Here is a 16,156-nt window from a genome sequence, read left to right on the forward strand (position 1 = left end):
GGTTTGAGGAAAATCCTTTAAAGATTAAGAAAGTTATAAGAATTTGAAGTTTTGGACTTGTGATGTCATAACGAACAGCAGCCCCATATGTTATGTATTACAGAATGCATAAATTTCATTGGTTTGTGATGTCTGATTTTTTTTTAAGAACAGGTGGGGAGACTTTTGTCTATTGAAATACAGTAAAAACCATTTTTAATTTTCATTAATTTTTTTACCATATGATATGTATGTGATCTGCTTGCATATGACATCACAAATCAAAGAGAACTCTAATACCTTTTTAATTTTTTTGATGGATTTTTCTCAAACTTTGGCAATATTTTTCTATTTTTACAATAAATTTCAGTGTGAAATTTTCTTTTAAATGTGTACTCAGGATGGAAATAATCATTTAGATAAATAGAGTTAAATTCAACAAGAAAAATACTGAAAATTTTCTCAAACTCTGATAAAAAAATCATTTGATTGATTCTTTAAGTTTGGCAATAGTTTGTAAAAACAATTCTGTGCATATGCCATCATAAATATGCAATAGGTAGGCTGACAATATCATGTTCCTACTTTACCTTTTCTAATGTTATTACAAGAAATCATTACATTTTTTCATACATCTGTGCATGACAGGGTCCCCTTATTAGTTTCAGAAAACAAATATCTATTGCATTAAATCAATTTTCAATCCATTCTTTTGAATTCCCAGAGGACATATAATAAAACAAGTGGAATGCCTCTGGCCGTCTCACCTGCATCACGCGGTTCAATATAGCAGCAGTGCTGACTTTGAATACTACTCGCACAAGATGTTCAGTGATACATGGTTACTCTTATGTCCACTTTTTATGAACTAGACCAATAAACTTACAGAGATATGGTTATTCAACAGATACACCCAATTCGGCCAAAGTTCATTGACCTTTGACCTTGGTCATGTGACCTGAAACACGCACAGGATGTTCAGTGATACTTGATTACTCTAATGTCCAAGTTTAACGAACTAGACAAATAAACTTTCAAAGTTATGATGGTAATTCAACAGATACCCCCGATTCGGCCAAAGTTCATTGACCCTAAATGACCTTTGACCTTGATCATGTGACCTGAAACTCGAACAGGATGTTCAGTGATACTTGATTACTCTTATGTACAAGTTTCATGAATCAGATCCATAAACTTTCAAAGTTATGATGGTAATTCAACAGATACACCCAATTCGGCCAAAGTTCATTGACCTTTGACCTTGGTCATGTGACCTGAAACGCACACAGGATGTTCAGTGATACTTGATTACTCTAATGTCCAAGTTTAACGAACTAGACCAATAAACTTTCAAAGTTATGATGGTAATTCAACAGATACCCCCGATTCGGCCAAAGTTCATTGACCCTAAATGACCTTTGACCTTAATCATGAGACCTGAAACTTGCACAAATTTTCAGTGATGCTTGATTACTATTATGTCTAAGTTTCATGAATCAGATCCATAAACTTTCAAAGTTATGATGGGAATTCAACAGATATCCCCAATTCGGCCAAAGTTCATTGACCCTAAATGACCTTTGACCTTGGTCATGTGACGTGAAACTCATGCAGGATGTTCAGTGATACTTGATTAACCTTATGTCCAAGTTTTATTAACTAGGTCCATATACTTTCTAAGTTATGACGTCATTTCAAAAACTTAACCTCAGGTTAAGATTTGATGTTGACGCCGCCGCCGCCGCCGTCGTCGCTGTCGGAAAAGCGGCGCCTATAGTCTCACTTTGCTTCGCAGGTGAGACAATAAAAAAGAACATGTGGGGATATGATATCATCAGATTGGTCATTGATGCTTGAATGTAATGTAAAAAAAATCAATTTTCATATATTTATAACTGCTTATAAATACCTTTGACACTTTTGCCAGATAATTCAGGAATATATTTAACCCACTCAAAAAAAAAAAAAAACATTCTCCTGTAAATATTTGACCCAAACTGATCTACATGTAATTATTATCAAGTGTGAAGTTCACAAGTTGGATGCAAAATGCTTTCAGTAGAAAGCATAAGCCATTAACTGTTTGTACTTAAAACAAAAAGAAACAGATTAATTTATTACTCGATATGAAGCAAACTTGATTCAAATGTTTTTATTAAAAACAATTTTAAAATTTTGTACATAATTCTAGAAGAGGTATGTGCCTTTATCTAAAAGCTATCTTGAGACAAGAAATACTTGATAAGAAATATCAATCAAATTGTACTACAAGGCCTACATTGAACATAATTAAATATGAATAAATAATAATGCATGTTGTCAAAACATGAACTTATAATTTACTTGTGATCATTATGACACAGAGACATTTTATCTTCATAAGTTATCTGACAACTTTCCTTGGTTTAGATTAGATGAAAAGCACACAAGTGTCTGACTGGTGCCATGGTTAATGTCAGATAACAACAATTTGTCGGTGCTAACAACATTCATGAAAGTAAGTCTCGATAAAACAGATCTTAAAAGTAAAATTGATGCTGAAGCCATAGCCTTGCATGCGTTGGTGATCTTTGCATGGCGGATCTCTGACAACTCCGTTTACGCATAATCCTGTATCCTCTGAGGGAGGGCGCTATGAGATTATGATGTCACATGCACAAGGTTTATCAAATAAAATAATGAAGTAACTATATCAATAAACTATATAGGTAAACGCCTGCAAACATCAATAAAAAAGTAATTCTTAATTACTTGCAGGGGATAAAAATAAATTACAAATGTAGCATTTGTACATGCATTTCAAAACATCACAACAGGGATCATTCATAACATTAAAGATGAATGATAGTAGTTGCAGTAACACTGATTTCATCGGAAAATCTGTAAAACAAAGTCACAAAACAGAGTTTGGATTGAATCCGAGTTCAGAATATGGGCCTATGACTTGGTGATCATCTATCTTGGCAGAAGCAAGATTATTCATTGTATTATTTTTCCCCCCTCAGAATAATGTACTGCTTTATACACATATTTACAATACAACCACTAATGGATAATTAACATCAAGGTTCAGATAATTATGGACCTTTCCATTTTTGAACATTCATCATATGAATAATTCACATCCATAATGGTAAAAAAGAAAACAAATGGTAAATCTTGTACAATCTGGTGGTAAGCTCTAATCAATTTCAAGAAAGAAACAATTGTTCTTCTTTCTTTCAATGGTTCACAGAAGCTTGAAATTGATTTTAGCCAAAATTAAATTCCCCCCTGCCCACTAATTACAGTGTAGTAAGGTCTTTCTAAGGCATTGCGCTTGTTTTCAGAACAAGCGAAAAATTAATATTTTTATTGTCATGGGCTCCTTTTCAAAACCTACTACCTAAATCTGCAAAACTGGATGAGCTTTAACATTGCAATGAATAGGGAATTTCAGGGACTCGTCTTACAAAGAGTTATGATTGATCCAATTAATCACAACTCTATGGACATTAATAAGTGTCATAATTTTTTCTTCATATTTGCAAAATGTTCTTTGTAAACAAAGGCGAACAAACAAAATTGTCAAGAATAACGATGATCTAATGTAATGTTCATCATATCTAGAAAATGTTTTGAACAAACATGCATTTTAGATGTGGCTGTTGCTGGCTTTCCATAGTTGAGATTGTTCAGATCAATCGTAACTGTTTGTAAGACGGGGCCCAGGAGTAAAATCAACCTGAGCCCCAAGTAATTCTTTCCGTGTGACATCACCCACTGACTTCCCATGGCAATACATATCGAGTGCAACCTGTAGTCAATGGGGCCACTGAACTCTGATCAGTTACAAAGGACATGGATGCTGTTCTCATACACACAGTCTAAACAAGAGTGTCGCTAAGGCAAGCACATGATGAGACTGTGACCTTGACCTTTTGACCTCAAAATCAATAGGCTTCCTGGGATCCATGCTAGTATCATACACACCCAATCATATGAGACTAGAATAAGTCAAACTGAAGTTATCACGTTTACAATGAAAAGTTCACGGACGGACAGACGGACACCGAGCGTGATACCGTAATACGTCCCAACTCCAACGGGCATATAAAAACTCCCTACTATGTCCGACAGGTATGTGTTGCACAGTACAGCAATAGTCTATTGTCCCTGATCATAAATTTTGCCTGGGACGGTGCAGGAAGCATTTTGATGAAGCATTGTCCTTGTCTCCTATGTGATGTAATGATGACAGTGGTGGTTGGTCTCGAAAAAATAAAAATTGTCCAGCTGGAAAAAAAACATGATCCTTGGTCATCACCTTCCACCACGGAATCCTGTAGAAATGACAAACCAAAAATACAAGAGATACATTGTTTCACTCCATGACATTTGCTCCAATGACAAGTGCTCTGCTATGAATTTCACACAATGATCAAGTTCAACCCTTGATACTCTACCGTAAATCTTAACCTAAAACAAAACCCTATTTGGCAATTCCATAAAATATGTACGTCCGACCCTCTATATGTGGGGCCTTCATGAAGTTATCTGTCTCTTGATTTCTGGTTCTTTTGACAGTCTGTAATGTTCTCAAATGATCATGACTTGGTCAGATTATGAAGTGAAGTAAGGCTTGAGAAAAATGGGGAGTCAGATGTACAAAAAGGTTGATCATTTTATGGAATTGGTCCTTCGGAGGGGACCTTAAGCCGTCGGTCCTCTGGTTGCTTGCCTACAAGCATACATGCTTTCTTAGCAATCAGGTAAAAAATCACCAATCAATTGCCTTATTATTGCAACCCTGACCCAAACCCAATATCTTAGACGAAATAAAGCCTTAATAAATTGTCGCAGGGACATCCTGTCACCAAAATATTGAACCACGGGGTAATGCTGTATACCATTACTTCTGACTCCAGGGGCCCATAACACAATGATCATAGAACACTTTTCAAGTGTACAATTTATAGCTAACCTTTGTGCTACAGGACCCAGGTCTTGAAGACAATGGTTCCCACTGATTTGACTTTGAAAGTATCAGCATAAGGTCCTATTTGGTACATGTGTCTGGGATATATGGTAAAAATAAAGCCTTAAAAAGTATGTAAATGGAAAAAGGCATTCACAATTGCCCCAAAATCATCTTGAGTGTGTTCTTTAGGAGAATCCAAACCAAACAAAAAATTAAATAAATGGGACTACATATATTCTTTTTTTTCAATTTGACAGCAAATAGTTTATTTTGTAAAATTGCCAGTTGGATAATCTGAAGAACATCAAGTTACATCAAAATAAAAGAAAGTGGACAAATATAAGACATTGTATAATTAATTCCCTTTAATATGCTCTTACCTCTGGAACCGCCACCTCCCCTACTAAAACCACCTCCTCGACCTCCTCCTCTGCTGAAGCCACCACCGCCTCGTCCTCCTCTAAATCCACCTCCTCCTCCCCGGCCAAATCCACCACCACGACCACCTGTCACCAAAAAAGAAAAGAATTAAGTGAGAAAGGAAATTATGGTTAGCAGGCGTACAAGACATGCATCACTTCTACAAGTTACATATTTATATCTAAATAAGTAGAGTAAAATTCCCTGAACAAAATGCTGAAATTTCATCATAATCGGATAACATATAACAAAGTTATTGACTTTCAAAATTTAGCAATAATTTTTTTGAATAGTTATATGCATGTCATCATGAATATTCATTAGGTGGGCTGATAATGTCACATCCCCACTTTCCTTTTTCTTATGTTATTAAATGAAATCATAACTATTTCATTTTTTCATACATGTATGAACAATGTGTCTCCTTTATAAGTTGCAGAAATGAATATCTAATGCATTAAATCAGTTGTCAATCCAATTTTTTCCAGTTCTTGGTAGAAAAAATTTGAATAAACCCAATTTCATATAGTGAAATACAAAATGACAAGTGGGGATATGACATCATCGATTTGTTCATTGAATATTCATGAAAACACGCCAAGAACTATTTCACCGGAATAATGCAAATATTTAAAATGCCATAAAATTGTTAGTCCTTGTCCGATTTTGATCAAATTTTTAGTGTTTTGTTTGTCTTGATTTTTATTTATCTGTTTATATCATATTACTTTCACCCTGAAGCATCCCTTTAATGTAACATGATAAAAAGAATGGTTTTGACATTTACAAAAAAAAATGGCTTGCACTTTTACAGGACTAGAAAATACAAAGATACATTGTAGTCCTGCCTCCACACTCTCAATATAGGCAAAGTTATGATTTTTTTACTGTTATGACAGTGTTACTTTGTATTCTTAATCAATATCAATCATTTTGAATCCCGGTATTGGTAAACAAAATGAAATTATCTCTATAAAACATATATTAAGTAGTATACAGACCAGGGGAAAAATAAATAGGGGCTCGGGGCGATTTTAATCACTGAAATGCTTAAAAGGGCCCGGGAAAACGGTCATTCACTCCAATGTTAATGGTTACGCTGCAGATTTAGGCAGAGGGTTGTAAAAAAGAGCCCCCCCCCAAAAAAAAAAAAAAATCTTGAAAAACCATAATGAATGTGTTGAGTGGTGACAGATCGGGAATGGCAATCAATCTTTACTTGCCATAAAGGAGCATTAATACCTCATTCACATTTCCCCTACGGCGGCCGTACAACGAGTTGAAAATAGCCGTTATATTCATTTCTACTCAACCACCTACATGTAGCTGGTACATAAAAGTGTTTAAACGGTTGTTTTCGACTCGCCGTACAGCCACCGTAGAGCAAATGTGACTGAGGTAAAACTCGCTATAAAGGAGCATTAAGCTACACTACCCATCATCACTGGTGATTGATAGTACTATCAACAGTGAATGGCTACAACAATAGCATATGAAGGGAAGTATATTTGCCACATTTAATAAACGACTGTAAACTGGACAAGTGAAGACTTTAAATACCTCTGAATCCACCACCACCTCTACCGCCGCCACGCCCTCCTCTTCCACCCCGTCCACCGCCCCTCTTCTGGACCTTGCCTCCAGCGGGCTGGGGAAGGAACCTCTGCAAGGGGAGCAGCTTCATCGGATCAATGAAGAACTGTAGAAAAGAGAGAAAGCAAAAAAATATAATCAATTAATAACATTTTATTTACCAAGGGTAGCCACTTCAGTTATAAGACTGCTCTACCTTCGGGCATTGCACAACGAAATTTATTACCATTCTGCAATGTAAATGCTGGGCACCTAGCAAGAAGGTAAGAGGTCCCATTTTTGTAAGTCTTGGGTATGACTCAGAGGGAATCAAACCCAGGAGCTCATGAGCCGGGCAGACTGCCACTGAGCCATTATGCCTGGTGTCTATTAACTATTGAGAATAATGAGGTTACAGAAAAAAATTTATCAATGGAATCGGGGCGGGGGGAGGGGGTTTGAATCTCAGAGCAATTCATTAAAGCATATGAAAAGTAAAATAAGATTCTCTATTATCATTGTCTGAATTGTATCCACATGGAAAATAAAGATACATATGCTTTTTTCCCCTCTTCACTTCGTTAAATGAGTACAAAACTTGCCTTATTGGCAAAAAAGAATAATAAAATGCAGTTACAAATGAACCTCACAAGAGTCACAGCTCCTTTTTGGTAATTATAAACATTTCAGGTTATAACACAAAAGGATCATACTCCAGAAAGATCACAGATTATCAGTGCTCGCTGTGGAAAATAACATCTGGGCCCTCGTAGCACAAAGGTTAGCAATTACTCACTTATTTGAAAGAACAATTCTGGCCAATTCCTTGTAAGTCTACTGGGCAAAATGCACATGCACCAATGAACTTGATAGGCTGTTTAATATAGTGATTAATCACTAACCTTAACTCGGGGCCCAGATCTATACAATTTTGCAATGATATTGAAAATTATAAATTACCAATTTTTCAGAAGGTACATTGGGAAGAGAAATGAATAATACCAAGGTACTGCATTAATTTTACAAACAAATGACTTACCTTTTGATCTTTACTAAATGATGATGCTGACATATTTTCTGATAATTTGATAGAGAAGAACTGTTGCAAAACAGCGATTAAGGAAATAAACAAAATAAAATAACAAGTTTCTTTATCTGATCTAAGAAATTTATGCTCTTGTTCTCAGTCCCACTGAAGTAAATTGGTCTTGGAATTATGATAAGCAGAAGATGCAGTTTAAAAGCTAAATAATCTGATGGTTATGACAATGTTACCATGGTTTTATGCAAACAATATGGTTGATTGTGGATATGACAATGTCTAATGAAAACAATATTTTTCATCAAATACCCCCCCCCCCCAAAAAAAAGAACATATTAAAATGTAATCTAGATATAGTGTATGAGCACTTCTGTAAAATTAGGCCGAATCAGAACATCACCATTTTACTACAACATGGATCAAAATTATTCTGGAAAGGATACATAGTCTGTAAGATGTCCAAAAATTTCATCTACTTTCCCGATCTGCTGCTTGTTTTCCAGAAAGATGGGTGCATTGAAGTATGGGATCTTTTCAATGCTGCCATGTACCACCAAATCATCCTGGCATGGATGCATGTAGGAGCCAACCTCTGAAAAAAAGTGGAGAAAAAAAAACACATTAAACCTAAGTTTACTTCTAAAAATTGCAAATGAAACTTCCTCAAAAGTGATTGGGAAATGATATCAAATTCTACCTTCCCATGTACTTTCTCAAAGTTTTTTGCATTAACAAGATAATTTGATGAAATTCTGCCAAAAGCAACAAGCACTGAACAACAAAATGAAATATATTGCCCAAAACATAAGTGGTCAGCTTCACAAGTTTAGCTTCTTTTTTTTACCATGAAGTAAATGCAAAGACAGTTGGAGAGCAACCTTTGTAGAAGACAATTTTAAAAGATAATCATCCTCAAGAACAGAATTTGAAATTGATCACTCTTTTTATAGTTTTTTTAAAGGACTGAAATTAATGAGATTATGTTTCTATACACACTCAGTTCTAAGCTTTTTCCCTGTAAGTGCAGATCGATAATACCCCCCCCCCCCTTCAATTCAAAATCTGTTTGAAAGTGATTTTTGAAATGACCAATCAAGTAAGTATAAAGTAGTTATGCAAATGATGATTCCATGACTGACTAATTAGAACCATTATTCAAATTTTGCAATTGATTGCATAACTTTTCTGCTTCAGTGCCCAGGCATATTAAATAAACGTTTCTTCAGAATTATGAAAAAAGAACAAAAAATATCCAAAGAATTTGAAATACTTTGTAATTTCAAATTAGTGACCAGAAAATCTGTGAAATCAAAATTCAAATGCATGATACCAACAAAGATAACTGGTTCCAATGATATTTTTGTTATCTTTTAAGTCAATAATTCAAATTTTCTGTAACATATGAATTCTTACCTGTGACATATTCAGGTGGACCCTGATAAAAGTTTCCACCTCCTCCTCCCCTGCCCCTTCCTCTGCCTCCCCGGAATCCTCCTCCTCCTCCACCACGACCACCACCACCTCGGAAACCTCCTCGTCCCCCTCCTCCTCCTCTTCCTCCACCTCCTCTCCAAGACATCTAGACGTAAAACGGAAAAAAAATAAAAATAAAGACTTTCGATGAATACCAAAGGCAAAGCTCATCAAAAGAGTAGTGTCTGATATCTATATATACAAGGTGTTAACCAAATAGACCAGATTTTTTTTGTAATGTGAAAATGTGAGATATGTAAATCTTTCTGAGCCCATCCATTTGAAAAATCTTGCGTCAGCAAATTTTTTCTGTCTGTACATGTACGTCAATATAAAGACTCCAACTTTACAGATCCAAATCATTGTTATAGTTTCTGTGCGGGCCTGCATACTTACTATAGGAGCGCATATTGTCCGTACAATGTCCGCTCAGCTGCGCGGTTGAATCTGATTGGATCGGATTGGATCACGCTAGGTTCGCGACCGTTCTATTTAGAGCAAGGGTGACACGGAGGTGGGCATGGTGGGAGGGACACGTGCGGCGATTTATTGAGACTGTTTATTTTCAGCAGGCATCGTTTCTTGTCATTTTCTTGTCAAGGAATGTGAGATGCAATTCATTAGCTGTCTCATCGCTCTCTGCCTACGTGATTATTTACTGAAGATTAGTACAAATGTCGCCTCTCTTCTTCATCTTTTTCTCATTCAATCTCATCGATACCCGGTGTCGGGTTTCTCTTCCCCTCCCTCGTGGAGAAATGAAATGCTCAAATGTAGCAAAGTTCCCCAAATCAGATGGAGGCTCCAATTTGTTTAATCTTTTGACAGGTTTTTTTTCATCCAATGAGAATCATTTATAGGCCTATATCAAAATGTTCAGAATGAACTGAATGACTTGAATCTTTTTCCGGTGGTAAAAAATATAGCCCACTCCCGGCAAGAAACCGCCAGATATAGCCGGAAGCGTGATCAGTCAAAAAGTTCATTACCACAGAAATTTTGACCAAATTGATGGAAAATAACCAAAAAATGACGGTGCGATGGCACAACAAAAAATCGTGATTTTTACATCACCATAAAGAAGAGTTAAATTTTCTAATGCTTTTTCCGGTGGTGAACTAGGCCAATCAGATGAAAAGATATGGTTGAAAAAATGGGGGAAATGGCACATTTTTGCGGCTTTTCACGGCGGCGCGCGGTGTGTTTGAAGAGGTTGACGCTTAAGTGTATGGGTAAAATCCATATGGGGGAGCACATCAGGCTCGTGCCCACCCCCTCGAAAGCCACTAACAGAGCATCCATTTTGTGTGATAATTTTTCTACATTTTTGTATTTCATTTGATCATTGTAATCCGTTTGGATTTGAAATCAATTAAATTAACTTAAAACTTCCCTCCCCCTTGAAAATTTGGAGCTGCCAGGCCTTCTTGGTGAGAGATTTTTAACTTTATTTATTTATTAATGAAAATCCTTCAGGTTTGGATTTTAAATCAATGAAAACATATCCTAGGGAAATTAAACGATTTTGACTTTGTATCGATACAAAACAAAATTGCAAATTTGTCTTGATTGAGGCTATCAAGACTTCCCTACCAGAATGCATTACGCGCAAAGTTCCGTCGTAACCTCGACGGTCAGTGGTCCAAACGGGTTGATGAGCCTCTATGGTTTCGTGAGATCTTTTTTCTTTTTCGGTTTGTCACTGTCGAACACCATAGACGTAATGGAGGCAGTAGGACAAGGTTCACGGAAGAGAAATCAGTGAGTTTTTATTCATTGTTTTATATTATACTGCTTATTTTGAAGGCCTCCCCGTCAAAATAACAATTTAAATGATACATACACTAAACTTTAAGTATGTATTGATTCGGGATGGTTTGGGCTAGGAATGTGGAAAAAATGGGCAATGTATAATTGCACAATAGCACTGTATGCTGCCGAGAACGAGGTTATATTATAACCTCGTTCGTAGGATGAGTGGATCACAGTATTCAACAAATCCAAAATGACAAATAGGTGAAAGTCGTCGACTGCCCAAAACGATGTCCAAAAAGTCCCCAAATCAGCGATAAAATCTCATTTCGATTCTAATAATGAGAAGGGTGAGGATGGATATTCATGTTATATTTATAAAAAATATAATAGACTAAAAATCTCTTCGATTAAAATCAATTTTAAGAAAAGTGGCAGACATTACTAATTTTGACCAGCACGAGCATTGCTACTCATTGGCAATTCCGTTCACATAGAAAATCAACAATAATTATTAAATATGCAACCACATTGCATTATTTTTTCTTTGTACCGGAATTGTCACTCTTTCATATACGCAAAGTGACAAGTCGACTATGCCTATGCCATGGGCCATGGCTATGCTACATGTATGGCTGGGGAAACAGAATTTACCTAGGGATACCTAGGGAAGTTTCTGAATGTAGGCATGTTATGCCTCTGTATTCAGTTCTAGGTTTTTCCTCCTCAAGATGGCTGGCTCACTTCCGGGAACAGGGCTTTCGTAGTCATATTTTATTGGCTCATTTTTCCAGCATCTATCCAGGGCAGCTTCAAAACTGTGCACACTTGGGGCAGTGACAACATCATTATTTAGGCTGTTCCATGTCTTACGTATTCTAACATAAAAAGAATTCCTATATTTTTGGGTCTTTGTCCTTGGTATGAACAATTTTTTACTGTGACCCCTGGTATGTTCACTATATTTTTCTTCTAGATTAAGTTTTGTACATTGATCATAACTATTAAAGTGTTTATATGTTTCAATCATATCACCCCTAACTCTTCGATACGCCAGAGTTGGGATTTTTAACCGTTTAAGTCGTTGTGGATAGGAAAGCTTCCTTAATTCAGGGACTAATTTTGTTGCCCTTCTTTGTACGTTCTCTAATGCATGTATGTTTCTTCAGTATAACTATAGGGTTCCACACAGCATGGGCATACTCAACTTGTGGTCGGACAAGCGACTTATATAACAGAGCAAAGTTATTTTTGTCAAGATAAGCAAAAGTTCATCTGATCAAGCCCATAAGCCTGTTGGCCTTGTTTATTTTTGATTGCATGTGTTCTTCAAAGCTGAGTTTATCATCAATTACAACACCCAAGTCCCTTTCGGAGGTGACATGTTCAAGCGCATCATTCATTAATGTGTATGGAAAAGCTTCCTGCTGGTCTTGCGTGTTACCAATAGAGAGTACACTACATTTCTTGGGGTTGAATTTCAGCAGCCATTTTTCTGACCAGCATTTCAGATGGTCAAGATCTCTCTGGAGTGAATTGCAATCATTCTGATCTCTTATAAACTTGAATAGCTTGGTATCATCAGCAAAAAGATAAACATTACTTTCAGTAACGTCTGGAAGATCATTGATGTATAACAAAAATAACACAGGGCCAAGGACACTCCCTTGCAGAATTCCGCTTTCTACATGACCCCAACTTGAGAACTCGCCATTCACACACACCCTCTGTCTCCTTCCAACAAGGAATGCCTCGATCCAACTAACCACATGTTCATTTATACCAAAACTACGGACCTTTTCAAGCAGTCGACGGTGAGGTACCTTGTCAACTCAAAGGCCTTCATAAAATCTAAATTGATTACATCAATTGTACCCCTTTCTTCAAGAGCTTTTTGTCATGTTTGTTTCCAGACATGCTGGAATGGAATTTAAGATTTTCTGAAAAGGAAAAGGCAATTTTTAGAAACGGAAAATCACTGTCCCTAATTTGGTGGAGAAATTAATTCTCTCACAGTCGGCAGGTGCGAAACTGCATTAGCACCGGACCCGCCGAAAGCGAACTCACCGCGGCGAGGAGCCTCCGAGTTTGGGAGGGGGAAGCTCCCCGCTCGGGCCGGTCCGAGCAGAATGCAATTACCGGCGTAGCCGCTGGCCGGAGCAATGCTCAAATGTTTTACCTTGAATGACAAATTTGGAAAGAATGTTAACAAAATGAATAGTAATTATAAATGGGGGTATTTATTTCGAACCATACTGACCTTAAGCACTTACGCCAATTTACTTTTAAAGGCAGAATTAGTAGGTTTTAGATACAAAACATCAATGATCCAACTTTTTAGCACGAGAACCCACGTGTCTCAGTTCCAAACAATTTGATACTTCGTCCTCAGACTTTAAGTCAATGCGACCACCTCTTTCCAAAACATCGACCCACAGTGTGAATTAGTCTACCATTGACACACACCAAACAATATGATAAGAGAGGCAGAGAGAGAATGAGAGAAGCATTTAAAAGGAACATAATTAGACTTTAGAGAAGAGATAATGAGATAAGATTAGAGAATATAGAAATAAATAAGAGGAGAAAAGAATATAAAAGAAGGCAGCCGGAATTTAGGACGGAAGCAATCAGCGGAGCGGGGAGCGAGACGGACTGATTAGGCCCTTTTTTATACTGATTTCTTGGCATGAATCAGAGAGGAAAAAAAATGAACTAAACTATCATATTGCTTGAAAAAAATGGACCATCCCCGATTAAACCTTTTGCACATTGTCAATGAATTGATTCCTATACAGTTCACCTAATCTAGACAAAAAAAGGAAGTGGGTAAAATGTGTGAGCCCACTGGCGGATCGTCCGGGGGGGGGGGATTAAACATCCGACCCCGCCCGCCCCCCCCCTGTGAGAGTCATAGTCAATATTTTTTTTATATAAATGTGCCGTTCTTACACAAGTGTGCCCCCCCCCCCTTTCGAAACTTACAGCAGATGTCGTTCACACAATGAGCGGACCGGACCTTTTTTTATTTTTTACTTTGTTTTGAGGATTAAAGGGATGGTCCGGGCTGAAAATATTTATATCCTAATACATAGAGTAGAATTTAATGAGCATAATCCGAAAAAATTCATTACTGAATCGGATAACAAATAATAAAGCTATTGAAGTTTAAAGTTAAGCAATATTTTGTGAAAACCGTGAATATTCATTAGGTGGGCTGATGATGTCACATCTCCACTTTCCGTTTTCTTATGTTATTACATAAAATAATATTTTTTTTTCATTATTTCATACTTGTTTGAAAAATATGTCTCCTCATAATGAAATAAGTTGCAGCAATAAATATCTAATGCACTAAATCAGTTCTCAATCCAATTTCTCTAGTCTTGGAGGAAAAAAATTTGAATAAACCTAATTTCGTATAATAAAATACAAAAGAACAAGTGGAGATGTGACATCATCAGCCCACCTGATGAATATTCATGATTGTTTTCACAAAATATTGCTAAACTTAAAAATTCAATAACTTTGTTATTTTTAATCTGATTTTGATGAAATTTTCGGCATTTTGCTCGGTGAATTCTATTCTATTTATTAAACAATACATACTTTCATTTCGGACCATCCTTTTAATTACGACTTAAAATCATGCTTAATTACCTATGCGCACATGAAATGTGCAATCTTATTGCTTTATACGCAGTAGCATGTGTCCCTTTTTGCATGATAATGCAGCGATGTCTTTGATACTGCAACTCACATAGTGTCACACTTAAATCTTTGTGAAACACCCTATAGACAAACTAGAATGATGTGGGATGAAAGTAGAAGACAAAATGTAACATTTGTAACACAGACCAAGAAACATTTACCAGTGCCGTGCAACACAGGGGCTTCTTGCCCCGAGAATGTACCGGTACCTTGAAAAAATTATTTCTTCAGAATTCAAAAATACATCATTATAATACACGTCAAAAGGATCTTATTCGTCAGCCATTTGCGAGAACAAATGTCACTCTGATCTCCTTTCATATATCATGTATTAAAGAGTGGAACAATTTACCTGTTGATATAAAAAAAATAGCAAAACTCTTTTCATGTTCAAAAGATTATCCAAAACTTACTTTCTTGACAGATTATGATTATTTTCCTTCAATATGTATTTTAAGTTGATGTATTTGCATTTAAGTTGATGACCTACTCAGAATCTATGTTTAGTATGTTTGGATGTTGTTGTGTGTTGTTCTGTGTGTATATGTGTGTTTGTAATAGTTTTTTTCATTCTATCTTTAGCATCTAATCCTTATTATACATTTTTCTCTCTCCTTTGTATCTTGTAGATTAGTATATCCTATGTTTTATGTTAATAATCATACGTATTCCAGGGCCCTACTCACAAGCTTTGCTTTTAAAGGGGTCCTAAAACCAATTCGTATATGCTATAGTCTAATTGATGTATGTTTATGTACTCATTTACGTTATCTATTTTGATTATGATGTGATGTTTTTGGTTTTGAATAAATAAACTTGAACTTGAATACAAAGGGTAATGATTAATCACTATTCGCTAACTTGAAAGAGCAATTCTGATTGCTTCCTATAGTCAGTCTACTGAACAAAATGCTCATACTAGGATGCGATTAATCAATAATCGTTTTGTGTTACAGGGCCCAGATCTATGGCCCATCAAACACAGAGATGGTCATAACAACAACATGAAAAATAAACGAGACACAAAGTTTTATTTTTAAAATATAATTTATTTAGAGATGATTAATTTTTAAAAAGCACATGTTATGATAAAAAAATATTTCAATAGTGAAAGGAGATGATCTGTATATAAAAATAACAATAAGCAATCATACTGCATATAATATAGTCTGATACAATTATCAATGTATGAGTTCAAACAAATATATAAATACTTCTATCTATTGCACTTCAGTACCAAGAAAAGC

At 36.1% G+C, this 16,156-nt stretch overlaps 1 protein-coding gene across 1 annotated transcript; it reads right to left on the reverse strand.

The window, feature by feature from the left end:
• Window positions 1-3,726: 3,726 nt before the first annotated feature.
• Window positions 3,727-13,635, reverse strand: LOC121431941 (H/ACA ribonucleoprotein complex subunit 1-like). The gene is made up of 7 exons (XM_041629721.1): window positions 13,459-13,635; window positions 9,387-9,552; window positions 8,417-8,565; window positions 7,971-8,030; window positions 6,920-7,058; window positions 5,320-5,445; window positions 3,727-4,301 (listed from the first exon to the last, which is right to left on the reverse strand). The coding sequence occupies exons 2-7, from the start codon at window positions 9,550-9,552 to the stop codon at window positions 4,282-4,284; spliced, it is 660 nt and encodes a 219-aa protein (XP_041485655.1). The 5' UTR covers window positions 13,459-13,635; the 3' UTR covers window positions 3,727-4,281.
• Between the last annotated feature and the right edge of the window lie 2,521 nt (window positions 13,636-16,156).

Source organism: Lytechinus variegatus, chromosome 18 (genome assembly GCF_018143015.1).
Source record: "Lytechinus variegatus isolate NC3 chromosome 18, Lvar_3.0, whole genome shotgun sequence".
NCBI classification, from domain to species: domain Eukaryota; kingdom Metazoa; phylum Echinodermata; class Echinoidea; order Temnopleuroida; family Toxopneustidae; genus Lytechinus; species Lytechinus variegatus.